General features: G+C 39.2%; 2 protein-coding genes and 1 long non-coding RNA gene across 6 annotated transcripts; 1 reads left to right on the forward strand and 2 right to left on the reverse strand.

Annotated features, from left to right (window-relative positions):
* Window positions 1-217: 217 nt before the first annotated feature.
* Window positions 218-3,559, reverse strand: LOC104609285 (uncharacterized). The gene is made up of 3 exons (XM_010275560.3): window positions 3,319-3,559; window positions 1,373-1,494; window positions 218-781 (listed from the first exon to the last, which is right to left on the reverse strand). The coding sequence occupies exons 1-3, from the start codon at window positions 3,449-3,451 to the stop codon at window positions 461-463; spliced, it is 576 nt and encodes a 191-aa protein (XP_010273862.2). The 5' UTR covers window positions 3,452-3,559; the 3' UTR covers window positions 218-460.
* A 582-nt stretch (window positions 3,560-4,141) lies between these two features.
* Window positions 4,142-4,771, forward strand: LOC148790541 (uncharacterized). The gene is made up of 2 exons (XR_016077165.1): window positions 4,142-4,384; window positions 4,478-4,771. It is a non-coding gene; the product is annotated as an uncharacterized LOC148790541 (long non-coding RNA).
* Window positions 4,772-6,435: 1,664 nt separating this feature from the next.
* LOC104609387 (pollen receptor-like kinase 3) lies at window positions 6,436-15,101 on the reverse strand. 4 transcript variants are annotated; one of them, XM_088889329.1, is made up of 4 exons: window positions 13,655-15,101; window positions 12,801-13,388; window positions 6,967-7,138; window positions 6,436-6,857 (listed from the first exon to the last, which is right to left on the reverse strand). In XM_088889329.1, the coding sequence occupies exons 1-3, from the start codon at window positions 14,979-14,981 to the stop codon at window positions 7,119-7,121; spliced, it is 1,935 nt and encodes a 644-aa protein (XP_088745455.1). In that variant the 5' UTR covers window positions 14,982-15,101; the 3' UTR covers window positions 6,436-6,857; window positions 6,967-7,118. The 4 variants fall into 4 exon arrangements, with proteins under 4 accessions (XP_088745455.1, XP_088745454.1, XP_088745453.1 ...); XM_088889328.1 differs by lacking the exons at window positions 6,436-6,857; window positions 6,967-7,138 and adding exons at window positions 10,878-11,120; window positions 11,325-11,466 and having other exon boundaries at window positions 13,655-15,100; XM_088889327.1 differs by lacking the exons at window positions 6,436-6,857; window positions 6,967-7,138 and adding exons at window positions 10,878-11,120; window positions 11,291-11,466 and having other exon boundaries at window positions 13,655-15,100.
* Window positions 15,102-21,025: the final 5,924 nt, after the last annotated feature.

Below are 21,025 nucleotides of genomic sequence, written 5' to 3' on the forward strand. Positions count from 1 at the left end.
GGCAACGATGCCAAATGGATGCTAAGGGTATGCAACCTCCGGCAAAGTGAAATACAAGAGGTATAAGGGGATCCTCTATCTGATAAATGGTTGAATTAGCCATGTATCACAGTCTGACAACTCTCTCTCTCTCTCTCACACACACAAATAATACTTTAGTAGATAGTGCTAAGTAATGCCCTAATGCGAGGATTGATAATTCACTCTTTTGATTCTAACTGAAATATTAACATAATCACATAATTCATAGAGGCAGAAATCTGATCAAAGGATTGAGTTTGAACAAACAAGACTGACATGGGACCCAAGACTGATAGTAATTAAACCCAGGAAAGATACATCTTCCGTGTTGTCATTCCTTATTCTTAACAGTAGCAAGTGCATAGCATCCAGACTACAGATCACCCGAAAAAGAACAGCTCAAGTACAAAATCCCATTAGTACTAAAGATGTGCAATTTTCAGTCAGGTAAAGTGAGGTAAGAGATCCAATTTTCCTTTGTAGGAAAGAGCGATACAAGTTCAGAACGTTTTGCTAACTCAAAGTCCTCAAATTGAAAAGCAGGAGCGCAGGTGCACCCAACAAGAGAGTAATGGCTATCAACCTCCCTGGCTGGAGCCTTCACAAATGAATTTCCATCTTCAGAAATGATAATGTCCATTGTTGGGAATGAACCAAACCACACATTGGGGGCTACAGTGTATTGTGGTCGCTGGCCAGATTCTAGGTCATTCCCAAGGTTGGTCATCTTTATCATCCCATCATCGCTCATCTCCAATACCTGACAGAAAAGTTGTATTTTATTGTGGAGGGGGAAGGGGGAACTTCTGTTATTTAGGGAATCCTTTGTGGTTCTTCCAATAAAAAAAAAAAAAAAACACTTGTGGTTTTGATCTAATTCTAAAATATATTTAAGTTTTTGAAGAGAATAGTTGAAGAAGAAAGGGATATTTTATGGTAAAAGAATTTATATTGTTTCTAAGAGATAATATATTTCACATATCATAATCTAAATCTATTTACTTTTCCAGGCAATATTAACTACCAAAAACAAAATATAATGCAACGTTCTATAAGAAAATCAAAATTGCTACTTCATGTACTGATTTCTCTGAACTATCAAAAAGCATATCTATTCAGAACCAGGATGGTTGTTCAGTTTCACTAAGACCATCTAATTGGTAGGCCACCTTTCTACAAGCCATCTTATTGGGACCAAGGAACTTAATAAGGTAGGATGATCCATATCCCATTAACAAGTACTCCAATCTACTCCATCATATAAAAATTTATGGATCAATGATTCACCCATCTGAATTGTGGGTGGGAATGGCCTAATTCAGTTGAGCAAAACAAAATCCCATCCACGTACCGTGAGAGGCTCTCCCATGTAAAAGTGCCAGGTTTCTGCACATGGGATGCGATGGAGATGCGAAACACTCCCTGATGGAAGCAAGAAGTAAATGCATGTGTTGATAGGGCGCTCAATTTTATCTGCACATAGCACATAAGCTTTACTCAGATGGCAAAATGTTCTAACCACAAATAAGGTAAAGGATAATAAAGGAGGCCCAAATATGGAACATTTTTTGTCTTCAATCCTGAGAAATTATTGCAAAGACCTTGAGGCTAGGAAATATAGCACTGTCCAAACTTTAAATTGGTTGAAGCTTGGGAACATAATAGGTCCAAAACAAGCTGGTTTACAACCTTCACATTTGATCAATTATAGTAACTAGTCTAATAGAAACTGAGTTCCAAAGTTTCCACATCTGATGCAAATGTGATGTTACATATCTCCGTAATAATAAATCATGCCATCTCACATTTTCCCTATAAAATAAAATAATATCATAAGCACACTAGATACACAGGCAGACTCACAAACTCATGCAATACAAACAGAGCTCATCTGGGGGGATGTATGTAATTCAACATCAGAATCTACCAAAATTTTAAACTATAGAAACCAGCCATTAATCAATGGCTATCTATATATTTTTTTTCATCTAAAAAAAGTATTACTATAAGAAAGGGTGTAGCCCCATGTACAATGCAAGCATAACATGGCATAAACAGCTCAAGGCAGAATCAGACAAGGGGCCAGTGTACTGAAAATTTTGACTTCAGAGCCTCAGAGGGACGTACCTTATACATCATAAGCCATGTGGAGTTCTCAAAAATTGGAGGGGGGGGAGGGGGAGGGGAGAGAAGCATGGCTGCCCCAGCATACCCCCTGCCACCTGCTTAGGGCTATAGGAAAAAGGCATATCATCTAGCATCACTCCTAATTTCTATAAAAATGATGAAATTTTAACACCTTAAACTTCTTAAACATGCTATTCATCTAAGAATATGCTATCAATAATCTATTGCTAGCCAAGCCCAAACCAATGGTTTATTCATTTAAAGACCTAAGAGCTTTAACAGATTTTATCTGTTTAAAACAGCTGAGTTGCAGAAGCTACATGAGCTAACCATAAGAATGAACATCCAAATTATTTTGTGGATAGTTAACTAAAGTGTGGTAAGATGGTAAGCCCTGATCAGAGAACTTGATGAAATGCCAATCAAAACAGATAACAGAAAAATTAAATTAGTATGTGAGCACAAGTACCTATACCCATTTATCTACAATATAACTAAGACCAAAATCCAACACATCAGATTAAGAAGAATGTAAGCCAAAACATACTCAAACAGCTAGCAGTGAACAAACCTAAGTTCATGAACAAGTACCAATAAGGTCAAGAGAAACTTCAAGATATAACCAGAATCTATATCCAATTTTATGAACAAGTTTAACTTGTACTAGAAACAAAATGATTTTGGTCCAAATTAATTAAATGTTTCTACACTGATCATATAATTGAAGACCATCACGTTTTGCACTTCACAGGTTGATAACGCATCATGTCCACTGGATGGTTTAAAGACCCATATCAATATTATCTTCGACTTAATTCCCTATTTCAAGAGGTCTCCCTGTAATCAGACTATATTTATCACAAACATAAGCACCAAACACACAGAAGAATGAATAATCAAATCGTTCACATACAAGAAGACAGGCACTACTGCACTTCACAGCACTAAAATTTGAATACCAGAATCCAGCAAAAAGAAAAACAAAAGGTAGAAGGAAAAATTACATATACCCAGATCAAGAAACAAAACAAGTGTCCCATTAATAAGGACCCAGAAATGTACACCACCAGTAAGAGGAAAAAAATTATTTTCTTTTTGTGGATGTTCCGAAAGGAAGCTATCTTACAGATCAGTTTAAGAAAAAAAAAGTGGGATTTTCTTGGTGCTTACACTGCGGTGGAAGTAGAGATTTGGGGAGAATGATCGAAGAATCTCTGAAAGTTTCTGAGAAGAAACCTCCTTCCGGGTGAGGTTGCAGAGTCAACATTGTTGCAATCTCCGAAGCTTTCTTAGTCGAACTCATGTCTCCTCTCTCTCTCTCTCTCTCTCTCTCTCGTGTCGTTAGTGAAGAAGAAAAGAACGTACCTGGGGACTACTGCCGCTCATGAATACATACATGTATGTTCAGTTGTCAGTTGTGCATACTGCATAGGTAGCTGCCGCTCGCGGGGACTAATCACCTGTTCTCATAGAAACAGGAAATTCCTATTCCCATCAATCAGATGCTATACCGAGCGAGCTGAACGGACAAATTAATTGATTATATTTAAATGGATATCCGATCCGTTTATAATTGGATCAAATATGGATCCATTCCTGTCGAATGCCAATTTAATTGATTTTCCCTAATTGAAATATATGAAGATTTCTGGCATGAGAAATGTTGGAAACCTGATAAAGTTTTAAAAGTATTTTACCTTTTTGTTTGGTGATTTGGTTGTTTTCAGGTCGGAGACAAGTGGTGCTAGTTTTTGATGTCCATTATTTTGGGTTTAAGTGGGACCTTATTAGCTTCTATTGTTGCTGTTTCTTGTATTCTTCTGGTAAGCGTTTCGAGTTTAACGATGATTTGAATGGTCGTTGAAGCTCTAGTTTATGTTAGATTACTTGTCGGAGACATATCGGAACTGGTAGGTGGATATATCAAAGTTTGTGAAAGGTAGATAAGACTTAAGAGCTGAAAAGAAACCCTAGGAGGCTAGGTTACCTATTGAAGTTCCTTTTCTATTCTTCCGCTTGAAGAAAAAAACGAAAAAACATAGAACTCCAGATTTTGCCGTAGTATGTTTTCCTAAGAATCCTAGAATTTTGAGAAATATGCCTGTGGAGTTGGAGAACTCGTCTACCATTACTGTTTCTATAGCTTCAACAGAAGCTTGTGCGTCTTCGTCTGGCAACCAAGCAGCCCTGCCATCAACGACAACAAAGAAAAAGTGCAATCTTCCTGTAACCCCAGGTAAGATTAAAGATAAACATCTAATTAATATAAAAAAATTGCATCCCTTTGCCATGTTTCTTTCCTTCATTCTATTTTTTATTTGGGTTGCAGATCCAGAAGAATAGGTGATCACTCAGTCACCAAAAACTCTAATGACAACAAATAGATTCGTGTTCGAGCTCTGCAATAAGGGGTTTGCCCCGAGCCTTCATGTGTTCATCACGATCCGTCAAGAGCCTTGGGCGATCTTACGGGAATAAAGAAACATTTCTATAGGAAGCATGGAGAGAAAAAATGGAAATGCAACAAGTGTTCGAAGGAATACGTCGTCCAATCCGATTGGAAGGCGCATTCAAAGACATGCGGAACCAAAGAATACAAATGCGGTTGCGAAACTTTGTTTTCTAGGTTTCTTTTCTCTTCCTTAATTCATCTCTTTACAAGTTCAGGCTTTGATGGTGGTGTTAACGTTGTTCCTGTTGGGGAAGAGAGATCGGGGGAGAGAGAGAGAGGGAGAGAAGCAGTGATGTCTGGGGAAGATGAACAATGTTTTTCTCCCAATTGTCTGAATAGTTATTACAAGGGTAGTTTGGGGATTAAAAAATATTACAACGACGTATTTCAACAGAAAGCTAACAGAAGGGGGTCTTTGTCTCACGGTCATAGTATAGGGGGGTCTTTGTCACAGACCCCATAGTATAGGGTGGTCTTTGTAATTTACCCTTTTTTAAAAGAGCCCTTAGGCTAATTCATTGCACTAAATCGTCGTACAAGCATGAAAAAAAGGGGAGAATGATGGTTTAGTCCAGGGTCATAGTTTTTAGGCCCAAAGTACATTTGGGTAGGTGTCAGCTTGGAATTGATGCCAATTCATGGGCGGGCATTGGTGTGTAGAGTGGGAGTATTTGACATTTTGAATATTTATAGATTTGCAGTGGAAATCAGAAATCTACAATAGGCCTGCCCGTACTTTTCCATGAAAAAAAAAATAGGAGAAACTGGACCAAAAGGTATCCTTATACTACTCTATTATACCTATATGCGGGGTGAAGGAACCCCAAAATAACAGTTCTACGTATAGTGCTACTAACATACAAGACGAGTGAATTGTTGAAACTTGAAAGTCACAAATTGTAGAGCACGACGACATATATATAAATATCAATGTTAGGAGACCGGATCTGCTTCTCACATAGGGCGCCTCACAATGACCTTACAAGCACATCCCAATGTGCATTGAGAACATCTTTCGTACTTATGTATTATTATTTACGGAAGATGTTTCCAATGCACGGTGAGATGTGTCTGAGGTTGTTGTGAGGTGCTGTATGTGAGGAACAGATTCCATCGGTGCATTAAATTTTAATGGGCAGTTAATGATTTGAACATACCATTGGACAACCAATTCAATGTTTTCACTGCTTATTGTTCTTATGATATATGAGTGTGTTTTGAATAATTGATAAATAAAAATAGAGGTAAATTGTAGATTAATACCCTCTACTTTGGGGATAGTCTCATTTTAATATCCAAATTTCAAAATGTGCCACTGTAATACGTGAATTCCTGAAAACTATCAATTTAGTGTCCGGTGTTAGTAGTTTGTTAGTTATCTGATGCACGTGATGTCACATGTGATTTATAACATTTCTAAAATTTAAACTTACTTTTTAGAAGAAAACACTATTCATTGTCTTCTTCTTTGAGACTAAACTAGAGTAGCAATGAAGAAAGTCCCAAATCATCATTGTTTATAGCCATTACCTAAAAAATGTTTCCCCTATGGATTTTAATATGTTTTTTTGAGCTCGTGTCATTCTCAAATAAATAAACTTATTAAAAAAAATTATTCATTAATCACAAGGACCATTAACAATAGATGAAACAAGAAAAAGAGAAAGGAAAAATTCTCTGCTTACTACCTCTGGTAATGGTCTTCTCTTCTTCTCTGGATATGAGATTGTAAAGAAAAGACATTTTTGTCTTTTTATATATAACGTAACGTTAGTTAGCGATTGAGACTAGCCCTAAATTATAGAGTACTAATCTGCAATTTACCCTAAAATTAAAATAGATGAAAATGTATTGATTGTACAAGTATTTTGAGGTTAGGGAAGAGAGAGAGATGGTTAGCAATTAGGGGTATTTATGTTCAGTCCAGATCCCCTACACTTGTGCTAATGCATTGCAATAAGCAATGTAAATTATTCATCAATATTCAAGGGGGTCTATTTGGTCAAGTCATAACCATCCACCATCACGTTTGACTACTCTGAACCCAGATGGCATATTGGCACTTGCCCACATCAACCAGAGGTTTCTGATCCAAGGGTTGTAATTCATCCCACTTGATCAGTAATATTCAAAATTCAGTGATTTGCGAAGGGCGCAGGCAGTAAATGGTAGAATAATTTTGCCAATTATACTAGAAGCATTTCATATGCACAATAGAAGGACCAGACTCTATGTACTCATCTTTGACAATCCACATCTGCAACAACCCCCACCACCAAAAAACAGTTGATGATGGTTCAGTTAATAGTTTAAAACACGAAATTAATAATACTAAAACAGCCTGAAACTGAGAGAAATTAAATCACCTGCTCAAAAGTGCTGAGTGAAGCCAAAATGGAGGCACCGATCCACACACGCACTGTACTTCTACTTCCAGCTCGATCAGGAGCTAGCCACCAGTCTCACCCTGATTGAAGGAGGTGCCTGTGAGGCGCCCATTTGTGAGGAGTAGATCCCGTCACCTCCGGCAAAACCAGCCTACGTATACACACCGGAATTAAAATTAATTATATTCCTTCATTAGCTACTAGCTATTAATTTTGGATTGTTGACGACTTAATTTAGAATAAAAAAGAGATGATGATCATCGCTCGCTCACCTTTACAGAGCCAGATCCATTGTCACAGGCAATTATATATTTATATTGCACTGCTCGAGCTTCGTTGTAGATCGAAATTCATCATGCTTTATTGTAAGTTGTAACTCGACGGACAAGTAATTAATTAAGGCGCGGGAGGGGAAGTTGAAGGGACTAGAATGCTCACGTTTATTTTAATATAAACAAGAGAATGCCAAAAAAAAAGGACCTTTTTTTCCCTTGTTCCTCCTCCTTATTCACAAACGCTGCATGGGCCATTGGGCCTCCTCTTGCCTCGATCTCCTATGGGCTGACGATCAAAGTATAAAATTTCTCAAAAAAGCCCAACCGCAAGTGGATGGAAATTTTGATGAAAGCTGTTTAATGTGACAGTTCTGCTAGAGCTAGTGCTAGTGCTAGATGCCGCATACATGTGGGAGGAAAGGATTAACAAGCTAGGCCTTGCAAAAATTTTACACTTGGTTGCTGGGCTGGGTTAATGAAAACATCACATTTTGATCTTCTAAGTCCTTAAAATTAACAACTATTAAGAGCTAACGGCCTTAGATTTTTCAAAAATGCTCTTGATGAGGGCGGATTTGGCCCTCCAATGACATTGTGACACATGGCATCTTGAAACAATTAGGTGACATCCGGAACCATTAGACAACAACTTGCCTTAGCCAAGAAGATGGTGTCCCAGCTGGCGGCCTGGCACAAGCGCCGAACTAGCGACCTGGCACAGGTGCCGAACTGGCGACCTAGCACAGGTGCCGAACTGGCAGCCTGGCACAAGCGTCGATCTGGCGACCTGGCACAGGCGCCGAACAGGAACTGGCGACCTGGCACAGATGCCGAACTGGCAGCCTGGCACAGGCGCCGACCTGGCGACCTGCGAGACGTGCTCGCCGACAAATTCAGCATGCATATCGCAACACTCCTACGATCCTTGGAAGTTGGCCCACATACCGAACGATCCAGAGGGTGGTCAACGTGCATGGCGGTTGCCTCCAGGAATCTCGGACCACTTAGGCGACCTCTCAAAAATCTTGGATACGGTGCGTGAAGCCCACGCCAGACAATGCCTATATAAAGGCACCAACCCCAATGGCATGGAGGGGGGGGCAAGTAAGCATATTCTACCTCTCATACTTTATGATTTTTAGCTCGCATTCTACTATGAGAGTATTGACTTAAGCATCGGAGCGACCTTGCCGGGTTAGCCACCCCGGGTCCTCTGACATTGATTCCTTGCAGGTATCTAAAGAATTATGAAGCTCAACAATCAATCCAGCTCGGCGGTCTGGTCAGCTCGGCACCTAGTTCACTCCCAACTCGCCCTGGTCAGCTCGACACCTAATCTGCAGCTCGGCCCAATCAGCTCAGCACCTAGCCTGGCCCCAGCTCGGCCTGGTCAGCTCGGCACCTAGTCCACTCCCAGCTCGGCCTGGTCAACTCGGCATCCAGGTCCTCACCCAGCAAAATTCTCCACTTCGGCCTCTGAGTCATCGACCACTTGGAAGCAGACCGAATGACGAGGTACTTAGCCAAAAATTGATTCATCAATTGGCGCCATCTGTGGAAAACGCTACAAAAAGCTAAGTTCTCATCTTTTGAAAGGCTAAGTCCTCTTCTTCCAGAAAGCTAAATTCTCACCTTTTAGAAACTAAAGCTCTTACTTTCTAATTTCCATTTTTTATGAACTCAAAGACTAAGCAGGAAACTGATGGCCAATAGCTCTGCCGACTTTATTCAACTCGGATAAAGCCTCATCAGTCCTCTTTGCAATGTGCCCTCTACAAGATGAGTTCTTCGTGACTCCCACAGGAGTTGGCAGCCAACGGACTGCATGGACGCCCTTGCTGGTCGAGCCTTCGAGGGCTCCCACGCGAGCTGGTGACCTAAAGTCATTAGTGTTGCCCCCATAGGTTGAGCTCCCAGTAGCTTTTTGTAGGAGTGGGTGACCGACGTCACTAACGAGGCTGATGCAGCGCAGCCATAACTCTAAAGTGTCAAGCTGATAAAAGACCTCGGCACCACATAAGACTCAGTCGCCTCTTCGGCATGGGCAAAATCAAGGGTAAGGAGAGTGGATTGTGAGTCGCTCCCATAGCCCAAGGGCTAAAGTACCGAGCTGATAAAAGATCTCGTCACCACATAAGACCCAGTTGCCTCTTCAGCATGGGCAAAATCAAGGGTATGGAGAGTGGACTACGAGTCGCTCCTAGAGCCCAAGGCTACAAACTCTTGGACTCTTCCGACCTGAGAAGCAAATTGGATCGACGCTTACGAGCTCATCGAATTAGTCATTCCAGGCCAAAAGGAGCAATCTACTCCCTTCGCCGAGTTACTTTCAACTTGAGAGTGGGGGGCCAAATGATGAGGGTGGATTTGGCCCTCCAATGACATTGTGACACATGGCATCTCAGAACAACTAGGTGACATTCGGAACCACTTAGGCAACAACTTGCCTTAGCCAAGAGGATGGTGTCACAGCTGGCGGCCTGGCATAGGCGCCGAACTAGCGACCTGGCACAGGCGCCGACTTGGCAGCCTGGCACCCTATGAGACGTGCTTGCCGACAAATTCGGCATGCATATCCCAACACTCCCACGATCCTTGGAAGTTGGCCCACGTACCGAACGATTCGTAGGGTGGTCAACGTGCATGGCGGTTGCCTCCAGGAATCTCGGACCCCTTAGGCGACCTCTCGGAAATCTCGGATACGGTGTGTGAAGCCCACGCCAGACAATGCCTATATAAAGGCACCAACCCCAATGGCATGGAGGGGAGGCAAGTAAGCATATTCTACCCCTCATACTTTATGATTTTTAGCTCGCACTCTACTATGAGAATACTAACTTAAGCATCAGAGTGACCTCGTCGAGTTAGCCACCCTGGGTCCTCTGACATTGATTCCTTGCAGGTCTCTAAAGAATTACGAAGGTCAACAATCAATCTAGCTCGGTAGTCTGGTCAGCTCGGCACCTAGCCTACCCCCAGCTCGGCACCTAGTTCACTCCCAGCTCGGCCTGGTCATCTCGGCACCTAACATGCAGCTCAGCCCTTTGGTCAGCTCGACACCTAATCTGCAGCTCGGCCCAGTCAGCTCGACAACTAGCCTGCCCCCAACTTGGCCTGGTCAGCTCGGCACCTAGTCCATTCCCAGCTTGGCCTGGTCAGCTCGGCATCCAGGTCCTTACCTAGCAAAATTCTCCACTTCGGCCTCTGAGTCATCGGCCACTTGGAAACAGACTGAATGACGAGGTACTTAGCCAAAAATTGATTCATCATCTCTGATCTCACAAATCCAGGGAAGTTTGAACTTTAAACCATGATAGTCAGGACTGGAGTATAGAACTAAATTTTGTTATGCGTACGTTAATTCCTTTGGGAAACAAGAAACGATGCGTTCTTTCAACATTTAAATCCTAGAATAGATATAGTTCCACGCCAAGTGCTCTATTTTGTCACTCTGTTTAAAAATGCTCACAATGTATCGAACAGGGATAGACAGGGTAACAGAAGTTGGCAAAGTGTTGGATTGATGCCCTCTTGCTCTTGGAGACAATAGTGATGATGCATGCCTACATTTCTTTTCTTTATAAAGATGGGCATAAAACTTTTAAGGCTGAAATATTTAAGCTTAAATTTTCATCCCTGACCAACCATTGCTCATTGCTCTGCTTTTCATTTACATAAACAACAATTAAATATTTCCAATGACTGTGTAGTCTAGATGGTAAGTTAGCATTAATTAATTCCTCCCTTTGAGGAGGTGCGGATTCGAACCCATAGAAATGCAGGTTCTCAGCATCCTGTATGTCTGTCATTGTCTCATTGAAAGGAGCGGAAACTAAATGATATATCAAGTATTTCTGCCTGAAAAGAAAAAGGAAAAGAAAAAAAAATTATGTCTATTTTGAAGAAAACAAAGGAAGCATCAGAATTTGAGTTCTTTGAGATAGAGGTGGCTAGCGAGCTTTGAATTTTCTATACAGTCATGTAATGTAAGAAACCCATCAGAAATTGTGTGCATTCGTTTTTCCTACCTATATATTGATGTGTATCTAATTAACTAATTACTTGGTCGCATCTATGGAAGCACCAGCTCAAAAATGATTGTTAGTATAGCTTCGCCTTCTGTATGCTTAGATATGCCCAGTTGGTGGAAGCATCAAGCATATGTACACCGCCTAGACCATCCACTGAGACTGCAGACCGCCTCCTGTATGTCAGAAGAAAAGAAATATATATATATATATATATATATATAAGAATTGATTCAATTAATTTAATCCTCTAGACCAAGAACAACTCATAACTATGCTATGCTTAGTTTTTAATTTGCCTTTCTCAAATAAAAGTTAGAGTAATAATCTTCATAGGTAGGGTTGTGTAAAAGTATGGGCTTTGGCCTATTTGACATGTGCTATTAATTGCAACCGGTTCCACCAATTGGGATATAAGGCAGTGTTTGGCTTCACAAAAATAAGAAAATACAGTAAAAGTTGTGAACTGAAGCTCTATAGTGATATAATTCATGTGTTTGATATAACACATGAATTAAGGGAAGCACTCCTGACCTATAGGATTCATTATTCTCTAGTAGTTAAAAAAATAAAATTAAGCAAAGGGAAATAACACTGGTGGTTCATCTGAGATACAGATCCATCAGTACTTTAAGGCACATATAGCTAGCTAATAAAAACTTAATTAAAGCATGAATGAAATTAATTAAGAAAATATATAGAGAGAAAAAGCATTCGAGAAGGAAAAAAATTGCTATTAAAACTATACGAGCAAAAGGAAATAATAATTTGAATTCTATACCTTTGAAAGAAGTAGATAAATGTAAGTTACAAAGAAATTTCATTGCAAAAATAAATACAAGAAAAATCTAAACTTGCAAAATTATAGGAAAGCCAATAAAATAAAACATTGCCTAAACCAATAAACAACATAAATCTAATTCCACTTTCAACATTTGACAAACATAGCCTTTATTCAGAACCGGTTTTCTCCATTAATCCACTGATACGATTCATGCAAATAAGAAGAAAAAAAATGCCCAAATAAAACCAGTTTTGGTTGGATGGGCATCCTTCCTATTGTTTGGTTTTCCCAAATATATACGTCGCCTTATCCCTATCTATTTCTATTTTGCAATTCACATGCAGTTACTAGCTAGTTTATCATCTGTGCAGGTTTTGAATCCATGTCCTCCTCATGTTTACATTTCATTTGACTTGATATCAGGCAAAGATTTGAAGGAATTTTTGTTTTGTTTTTACTTTCATTTCTAATTATTTTTATTTTCCTGGTTTTCCGTGGAGGACGAAAGAAATTCCTTAATTATAGTGCATGCCAAATGCCATTGTTCCAGCAATGAGTGGTACTATGAAATGGTGAAGGCAAAGGTATGATTTTGATGCCCAGCACCAGCACCAGCAGGGTGCAGGAGGTTTGGTGCACCGGAAGGAGACAACAATGGCAACTGGGCATACCCATCTCTCCTCATTGATAATGATGATGGAGTAGTAGCTAATTGCAGTGATCTACCTTCATTGTTGGATCCCTCAACCTGCACCTCCTCTATTCTCCTGATGGCTTCTTTCATATCAGGCCGTTGTTCAGGAACGCTCTCCGTGCAAGCTGCACCGATGTGCAGGAGCCGTTCCATCTCACCAAGCGAATTTGTAGCGCTCGCAATTTCTGGATCGAACAACTCACGTTCCCTCTTCTCAGACATTGCAGATAGCACCCATTCCACCACATCTGTCCCACCCTTTCCATTGTTTAGATATTGACAAGGGAATTTTCCTGTTAGTATCTCAAGAATGACGATGCCAAGGCAGTATACGTCACATTTTGGAGAGACGTGGCGATATTGTAAGGACTCGGGGGCTTTGTAGGCGAACATGGCTTGCGCGCCTTGGGTGGGACTCACCACGGCGCAAAACCCATAGTCGGACAGTAGTGGCTCGCCGTCATTAGGGTTGAGAAGAATATTACTAGACTTGAGGTTGCCATGTGGCAAGTCAAGTGAAGCAAGTTCTGTGTGGAGATAACCCATTCCTCGAGCAATTCCTTGAACAATCTTTAGACGGGCAGGCCAGTTGAACTCTGCATGGGAAGGTCCACGATCGCCTGATATATATACATACGAAAAACAAAAAATGCATATGTGCATTTGGTTAACAAAGTATTTATGTATGGAGATTGCAGATTAATTTCACTCTCTCTCTCTCTCTCTATTGATACTGATCAATTTCCCAACCAAACAACAAACATGAATTGGAATAAGATAATCTAAATTAAAAGAGAATTAAGAAGAATAATTAATGAATATTAATTAATTTGATGATGATGGCAAAAGAAGATCAAGAGGCATATATTAATATTATATACCATACCATGTAATAAATATAACAAGCTTCCTTTGTTGATGTATTCGTAGACCAGCAGCTTCTCCTCCTTTCTATAATAGTAAGCCAAGGGAGTCAAGACGTTGGGGTGGCGTAGTCCCCCAATTCGCCTCATCTCCATGTCAAACCCGTCCTTTCCTACTCTATTCATATCTTTCATCCTCTTCACCACCACCGTCACCCCATTACTCATTACTGCCTTGTATGCCGACCCCAATCCGCCCGTCCCCAACACCTCCGCCGCCGCCTTCATTAAATCCGGTAGCCCGAAAACACCCTTCTCATCATTCACTATTACCAGTTCGCCCATTGATGCTGCACTTTTACCATTCTGTGACCCTCTTTTGCTTGATGAGTCTGCCCCTCTCCGAACAGAATCGCCCTTTTTGCTATGGACCGATGACGGGACATGCACTTCTACTGCGTGATCTAGGTTCTCCCTCCCCAGAACGTTGAACTTATCCTCCCTTTTTCTCAGGATGAAAATTGCACCCACCCCAAGCAAAAGAACCACCATAACCAACGTCAGCGCCGCAGCTGCCACATTGTTGTGTTCTGGTGCGTTATTTGGGTTTGATCTGTTCGATATTGCTCCGATTGAATCCTCCGCCATTGCATCTACACCACATTTCTTGCCCACTTGTGACCCGCAAAGCCCGCCATTGCCCGCAAAGCAACTGCTGCCGAATTTTGATAGGCTTGCTGGAATCTCTCCTTCCAGTTTGTTGTTTGACATGTTAAGGGATACCAATGATGGTTGTCCGATATCTGGAATATGCCCTGAGAAATGATTGTCCTCGAGATGCAGTTCAATGAGATGAGACAGCTTAGCCAATGACTCTGGAATTTTCCCTGTAAATTCATTTCCAGATAGCCAGACCTTCTTTAAGGAATCCATATTCAAGAAGTAATTGGAGGGTATTCCCCCCGAAAACCGATTCCCAGATAAGTAAATGACCTTCAAAGCAATGAGGCGATTGAAAGCGGGAATCGGGCCCGTGAAAGCGTTGTTCTTAAAATTAAGAGTACGTAGGCCCGGGATTTCATTCAAGGCTTCTGTATCAATATTTCCTGAGAGACCCATAGAGGCTAGCCGGAGGCCAGTGACGAAGCCATTAAAGCAAACTACACCAGCCCACGGGGTATTCCCAGTGCAAGGAAATGAATCAGTTGTCCATGAATCGAGTGCCTTAGTATTGACGAACGATTTTTTGAGTTTGAGGAGCGCCTCCACATCCGACGATGATCCTAATGCTAGACGAGATAAGGAAAAGAAAAGAAAAAGAGACTGACAAAGAAAGCGAACAGCGGCCATTGCTTGGCCGGAAATTTGCGTCCTCCCCGGGAAGGAACGGGCCGCTGTTCCAAGGGATGCAGATCAGAAATTCTTTCCCGGTGGGTATTTGGTTTTCTTTATCTTGTTCCATTCCCGTCGTGGTGTGGTTTTTGGAAGGGCTGTGATGAAGGAGGTGGCCAGTAGAAGACAAACTAAGAATAGGACGGGTTTGAGGCAAGAGAGAAATGAGGAGGACCTGCCTCTGACTAAGTCAGCGAACAAGTACTAAAATATTGGTTGATTAACGTTGGTAGAATTTTGGTGTGGTGGCTGTGGCCCCGCCCACCGACCCACCCTCAAATCTGATCAATAACCTTCAGCCCTCATCTATCTCATTACTCAATCATTAGGATTAGGCCCAGGGGCACAACTGGGGCAGGGCTCATCATCACCATTGATAACTTAACATTTTCTTGAGGCTCATGTGTTTTATACTTTTATTTATGAAAATTCCAGCACACTACACATTTGTTCTTATCGTAGATATATGCCTATATTTTTACTAAAAAGTAAAAACCTAGCTTACATTTTTTTTTCTCAAACGTCTCTCTTTATTTTCGCTTATTGTTGGAAGTTGGAATGCACCGCCCACCGCAGGAGCTTGTACATTGTACTCTACCGTTCCAATGTCTTTCTTTAATTACTCATTCTTTTTTATATCTCTATCCATAATTTCCGAAGTATTAAATTGAGCCAATCATATGAATCCTTTTCTGATAAGTGATCTCATGGGCTATTTTATTCGCTGATCGGCCCACATGGGCTACTTTGTTTGCCTACCTCTTCTTTAAGTGATCACTGGCTTATTTTGCTAGATTTATCAAACTTATATATTAAAACCAATGTTTTCAACCCACCGTTGATTCGGCCGGTGGAACCGTTCGATTGTTATCTGGTCAGGATTTTGGATAGGGTTCAGTCAAGACCTGTCAAATGATAAAAAATCGTTGATTTAGTCAAGAACTATTTGATCTAGCCAGTTTGACCTTTGATCCATTCAACCCGGTGATTAGGTTGTGGGTTGTACATTCAATGCATGTAAAATATTTAGGGGCCATAACTTTGCATTCCGATGTTTGATTGGGTTGATTTTTTTTTTTTGGATAACTTTTTGAGATCTATGCGTCCCAAAGCGCCCTAGGCACTTTTCCCTGCTATTTTCACAAAAAAAAAAACCTTTTTTGGCTTCAAATTGCAATTTTTAATATTTTTATAAATAAATAATTAAAAATTAAATTAAATATAAAATAATACATATAATATATCTAAAACATATTTATACATTATTTATTGTTAATATATATATATATATATACATGTGTATACATACATACATACACACACACACATATATGTGCTGATGTGGCATGGTCTGAACTATTCAACCTAGCCGATTGAACCAGTGACCAACAACCCGAAGGCACAAACAGTTCGGCCTTTGGGTCAATTTTTAAAACATTCTATTTTCAAATATTACACTACAAATATTCAAACGCTTCAATAAACATTTAGGTAGAGGTACAAAGAAAGAAAATCTCTGATACAGTACATTAGTTCTTGGTTTCTATGTTAGGTCATCCTATAGATATGTGATGTAGTAAAATTGGGTTGCAACATGGGCGGGCTCGAGTTAGGGATATGTTATAACTTGAATGGGCTCAGGCTTGATGTTTTGTAAATTTCTCAAGTCGGATATCCAAATTGCAGTACTGACCCAATTATAATGAGAACACAAGACTCAAAATATGAACGAAATCAATTATGAATCGGGACAATCGGGCCTGATCTAATTACAATTTATATCTTTAATATGATAACATGGAACTTCGTTTTTAATAATATAATCTTAATAAAAAATAATAACTTTATATGTTGATAAACCAAGTTCTTTTAAGTTTTAACTCTAAAAGTATCTCATATACACTATAAAATTTAACATTTAGACATAAAATATAACAAAATGAACTGAGACTTTTATATATTATTAATTACATAATCAGTTTAGGTCTTAATCGCAAGGTTTTAGAAACCAACCCAGAAATGGAACCGTTTTAGGCACCATTTTTGGTTTGGTGGTTCAACCATCTGGGTCAAATGATTTGACCCATGACATCATAAATAAATTAAAAAACAAAAAATATTTATATATAATAATAAATACCATAAAAATTAAATAAAATTCAGAAAATATAGGAAAAAGGGCATCATATGAAAAGCTAAAAATGTTTAAATATAAAAATAATAAAATAAAAAATCCAAAAAAATATAGAAAAAACACATAAATTTGCAAAAAAAAAAAAATGCAGATATGTTTCCTAGTGTATGAAGTATTATTTTGAGTTTTTAACCTTCTAAGGTTATATGATGAATTTCATGATTCATGCCTCACTTTTATGCAAAAGTAAACCTATAACATGTATCCCACAAAAATTGCAAAAAAGAAAAGAAAAAAATACAGATATGTTTCATAATTCCAAGTGTATGAAGTATCATGTATCCCACTAATCATATTAGTTTCATACTTTGAATTTAACCCACTAATCATATCATTTCAATGGAGTGAAACAAAATGATATTCCATTCTTTTCAAAAGTTGGATTATTTCAAATGAAGTATTGTATACCTTCATTTGATGACCTAAAATTAAAATAGCATCCTCATGAATCTACCCTCTTATTCTTTTTGCTAAAAGCTTTACTTTCACTCAAAGCTTTTATTTTTATGTTCTATGCATGAGATTCATAAATACAAAATATGAAAATAAGACAAAATGGTTTTCAAAGAGACTCACCTTACGCCAACAATTTTCCATAAAGTAATGGCCCATGGTGAGTTACATCAGTGGGTCAAAAAGCCTTTTATGACTCCCTCTTTAGGGTGTGTTTCATCTTTATCTGCATCTAGATGGCCATGTCCTGAATTTTCACCCAACATCTCATTGAAAAAATTATAGTCATCTAAAAATAAATAAATAGACAAAATTAGAATTCTATACACATTAGTCATAAGGTTCAAGACTCAAGGCTAGAATATAAAACCAATAATATGAGATGATATTAACCAAGTTACTTTCATCCCTAAATCTTTTGTTTGCTTGAAATTCCAATATTAGATTTGTTGTACCATCACCACAAAACATATTATCATTTTCAACATTGTCAAGTAGTGGAGGATTCTTGTCCTCATGTACCACCCAATCTACCAGAATATCAATATGATCATCTTCAATTAGGTCAAACTTTTGAATTTGTCTCATACAAGTTATTATCACAAATGAAAAAGTAAGATGTAGTGACATAAGAAATTAGAAATACATTAGATACTAATAACTAATAAATAATATGCATTATGAAACATAAAATATATACCCATCCATCAAACACAAGTTATAGTGAACATGGGATGTGATTCTACAGTAATATACTAGTTTAGCCTTTTGAACAAAACATGTGGTATGATATAAATACAAAGTTTAAGCTTCAAAGAATACAATAATATACTAGTTTAAGCATCAAAGAAAAGTAGAAAACAGGGGGATGCAATTATGCAGTAGCTCTCGACTCTAATGGAGTTTCCACAGCTCAATACTTATTGGCTGATATAAGTGGTGGTTTTTGGATATGATCATATGAGAGAAAATGAAAAAAAAATGCAAGTTTTTTTACCTAATAATCGTTGTTGTAATTCTTCCACAGTGGTCGCTGATAGTCGTAGCAAATCTTGGTCGCCAAAGGTTGGATGTTCGAAAGCATAGGTGTCGGTGTTGTTATCGTTCCCTTCAAGAGATGTTGGACCCGTGGAGTATGGATTTTTACCCCAAACCAGAGTCTTCCACCATGTTCGTCAATTGATGCTACAAATATTGGTCGCTGGCAAGTGGTTGTTCGGACTTTGGTTGAATGTTTAGAAGTTGGGACATGTTTGTCATTTTATTTTTTTGTTTTATTTTAGTTTTAAGATAAAATAATAAATCAAAATAAATTTAAATGTCAAACCGCTAACTGTTGCCCAAGTTGAACAGGTCGACAGTTCGACTGTCTAGGTCAATAATTTTTTTAACAATTTCAACGGTTTTGGACTAGACGATGATTCAGGGTAAAAATGGAACCATTCAAACGACCGGTTTCCGGTCTAAATGGTCCAACCATCTAGGCCAATGATGGTTCGAAAACCTTGTTTAATCGATAACAAAAAACCAGCCCCAACCTAATTATATTTGGGAAACAAAACTTAGAAGCAGAACTGAGAATCAGTTCAGCTCCATTGGTAGACCAATGTGATAACTCTTCCTTCGTGTGCATAACAGGTCATGTTTTCAAACAATTGAATAAGTTGGTTTTCTTTTTCTTTCAACTACTTAGTGTTCACTACTCTATTGGAAATTGCAACTATTGCTTGCATGTTTGACAGCATGGTTGGTTTTGTTTTTAAGAACAAAAACAACTATTATATCATTAAAGTTGTATTGTTTTTATTAAAATTATTTGGGAAAATTCATGATCAGTATCTTGAATTTTATGGGTTGTGTCAAGTCAGTCCCTGAAACTTCAAAACGTATATCTACAGTACCCTAAACTTTCAAATTGTGTCTAATAGGTCCCTATTCGTTAACAGATAAGTGAAATAACAAAAATACCCATTAGGTATCATCTAATTTTCTTTTTCTACCACTTCCACATAAACCAATTCATGAGCTTAGCAACTTGTAATGGTAGCACTTAAGATGCAACGATTGTGAAGGAGAATCTTTGCTTTCATTAATGTTGAGTTCCTACGGTCTTCTTTTGAATGTCTACGGAGCAAGAACTTCAACAATTGATCGGTGTCTGGTTTCATAACCCTTATCCTCCTTTCCTTCTTTTAACACTTAGATGAAATTAGTAAAGTGGTCTGTAAAACTTAGAGATGTAGAATTGACGAAGAGAAATATTGTTTTTCTTCAATATAGGCAATTTTTACAAGGAGGTGACATGGTATTTACAAAGGAAACCACCAAAACATATTCGCAACTGAATCAGTGACCGATTAATGGATGGTAACAAACTCATTCTCGAGAGTGAGGTTTATTGCAGCCTCATTGCATAACTTCTCAGGTGAGGTGCATCATAGCTTCAGTGCTATAGCAGCTTCATCGCATAACTTCTTGAGTGAGGTTCATCGTAGCTTTAGCGCAGGAGTAAAGTTCATCGCAAGTTGCTTTATTGCAACTTGCGTCATCTGGGTATTCTCTCTAATACCCCCCCCCCCCTTCAAGTTGGAGCATGAGGGTTAAAAATGCCCAACTTGGGTAACAAAGATGCAAGTCTATCTCGACCAACTGCATTAGTGAAAATATCTGCAGGCTGAGCTGATGTAGGTAGATGAGCAATAGTTATAGCTTTGGACTGAAGGTGTTATCATATGAAGTGGAAATCTATTTCGATGTATTTGGTATGCTCATGGAACACTGGATTAGCAGCGATGTGGAGTGTTGCCTTGTTATCATAGTACAACTGCATCGGTTGTGGATGAGAAAGACCAAGATCCGAGAAGATTTGCTTCAGCCATAATAGTTCACTGGTAGTGGCTGCCATTGCATGGTATCCTGCTTCAGTAGAAGAGCGGGCCACTGTTGCTTGCTTCTTGTTCTTCCATGACAAAGGAGATTGTCCTAGAGTTGTGAGATAGCCGGTGACGAATTTCTGACCGATTGGGCAACCTTCGAGTCACAATAAGCTCGCAATTGGAGATCACAATCAACCAGAAGAAGTATACCTTGTTCAAGTGTAGCTTTCAGATATCAGAGGACGTGCATTGCAGTATCCAAATGTCGTTGTCTAGGATCACTCATAAACTAACTTAGAATGTGAATTGAATAAGTGAGTTCTGGTGTCGTAATGGTGAGATAGAGGAGACGACCCACAAGTCGTCTATACTGATTGGGTTGAGCAATTGGCTCACCAGATTCAGGTCCCAAATGAAGTTATCGCAACTTCATCACATAACTTCTCGAGTGAGGTGCATCGCAGCTTCATCGTATAACT

This window comes from Nelumbo nucifera, chromosome 6, assembly GCF_055504915.1.
Source record: "Nelumbo nucifera cultivar China Antique chromosome 6, China Antique-T2T, whole genome shotgun sequence".
In the NCBI taxonomy this organism is placed as follows: Eukaryota; Viridiplantae; Streptophyta; class Magnoliopsida; order Proteales; family Nelumbonaceae; genus Nelumbo; species Nelumbo nucifera.

Excerpts from the sequence above, each read along its gene's own strand:
- LOC104609387 (XM_088889328.1), bottom strand. The coding sequence starts at position 14,981 with ATGGCCGCTGTTCGCTTTCTTTGTCAGTCTCTTTTTCTTTTCTTTTCC. Across the intron at positions 13,389-13,654 it reads CTTGTTATATTTATTACATG|GCGATCGTGGACCTTCCCAT; the intron begins GTATGGTATATA and ends TATATATATCAG. Across the intron at positions 11,467-12,800 it reads TGAGGGATCCAACAATGAAG|GAGGCGGTCTGCAGTCTCAG; the intron begins GTAGATCACTGC and ends TCTGACATACAG.
- LOC104609285 (XM_010275560.3), bottom strand. The coding sequence starts at position 3,451 with ATGAGTTCGACTAAGAAAGCTTCGGAGATTGCAACAATGTTGACTCTG. Across the intron at positions 1,495-3,318 it reads ATCTCTACTTCCACCGCAGT|ATAAAATTGAGCGCCCTATC; the intron begins GTAAGCACCAAG and ends TGCTATGTGCAG. Across the intron at positions 782-1,372 it reads ACATGGGAGAGCCTCTCACG|GTATTGGAGATGAGCGATGA; the intron begins GTACGTGGATGG and ends CTTTTCTGTCAG.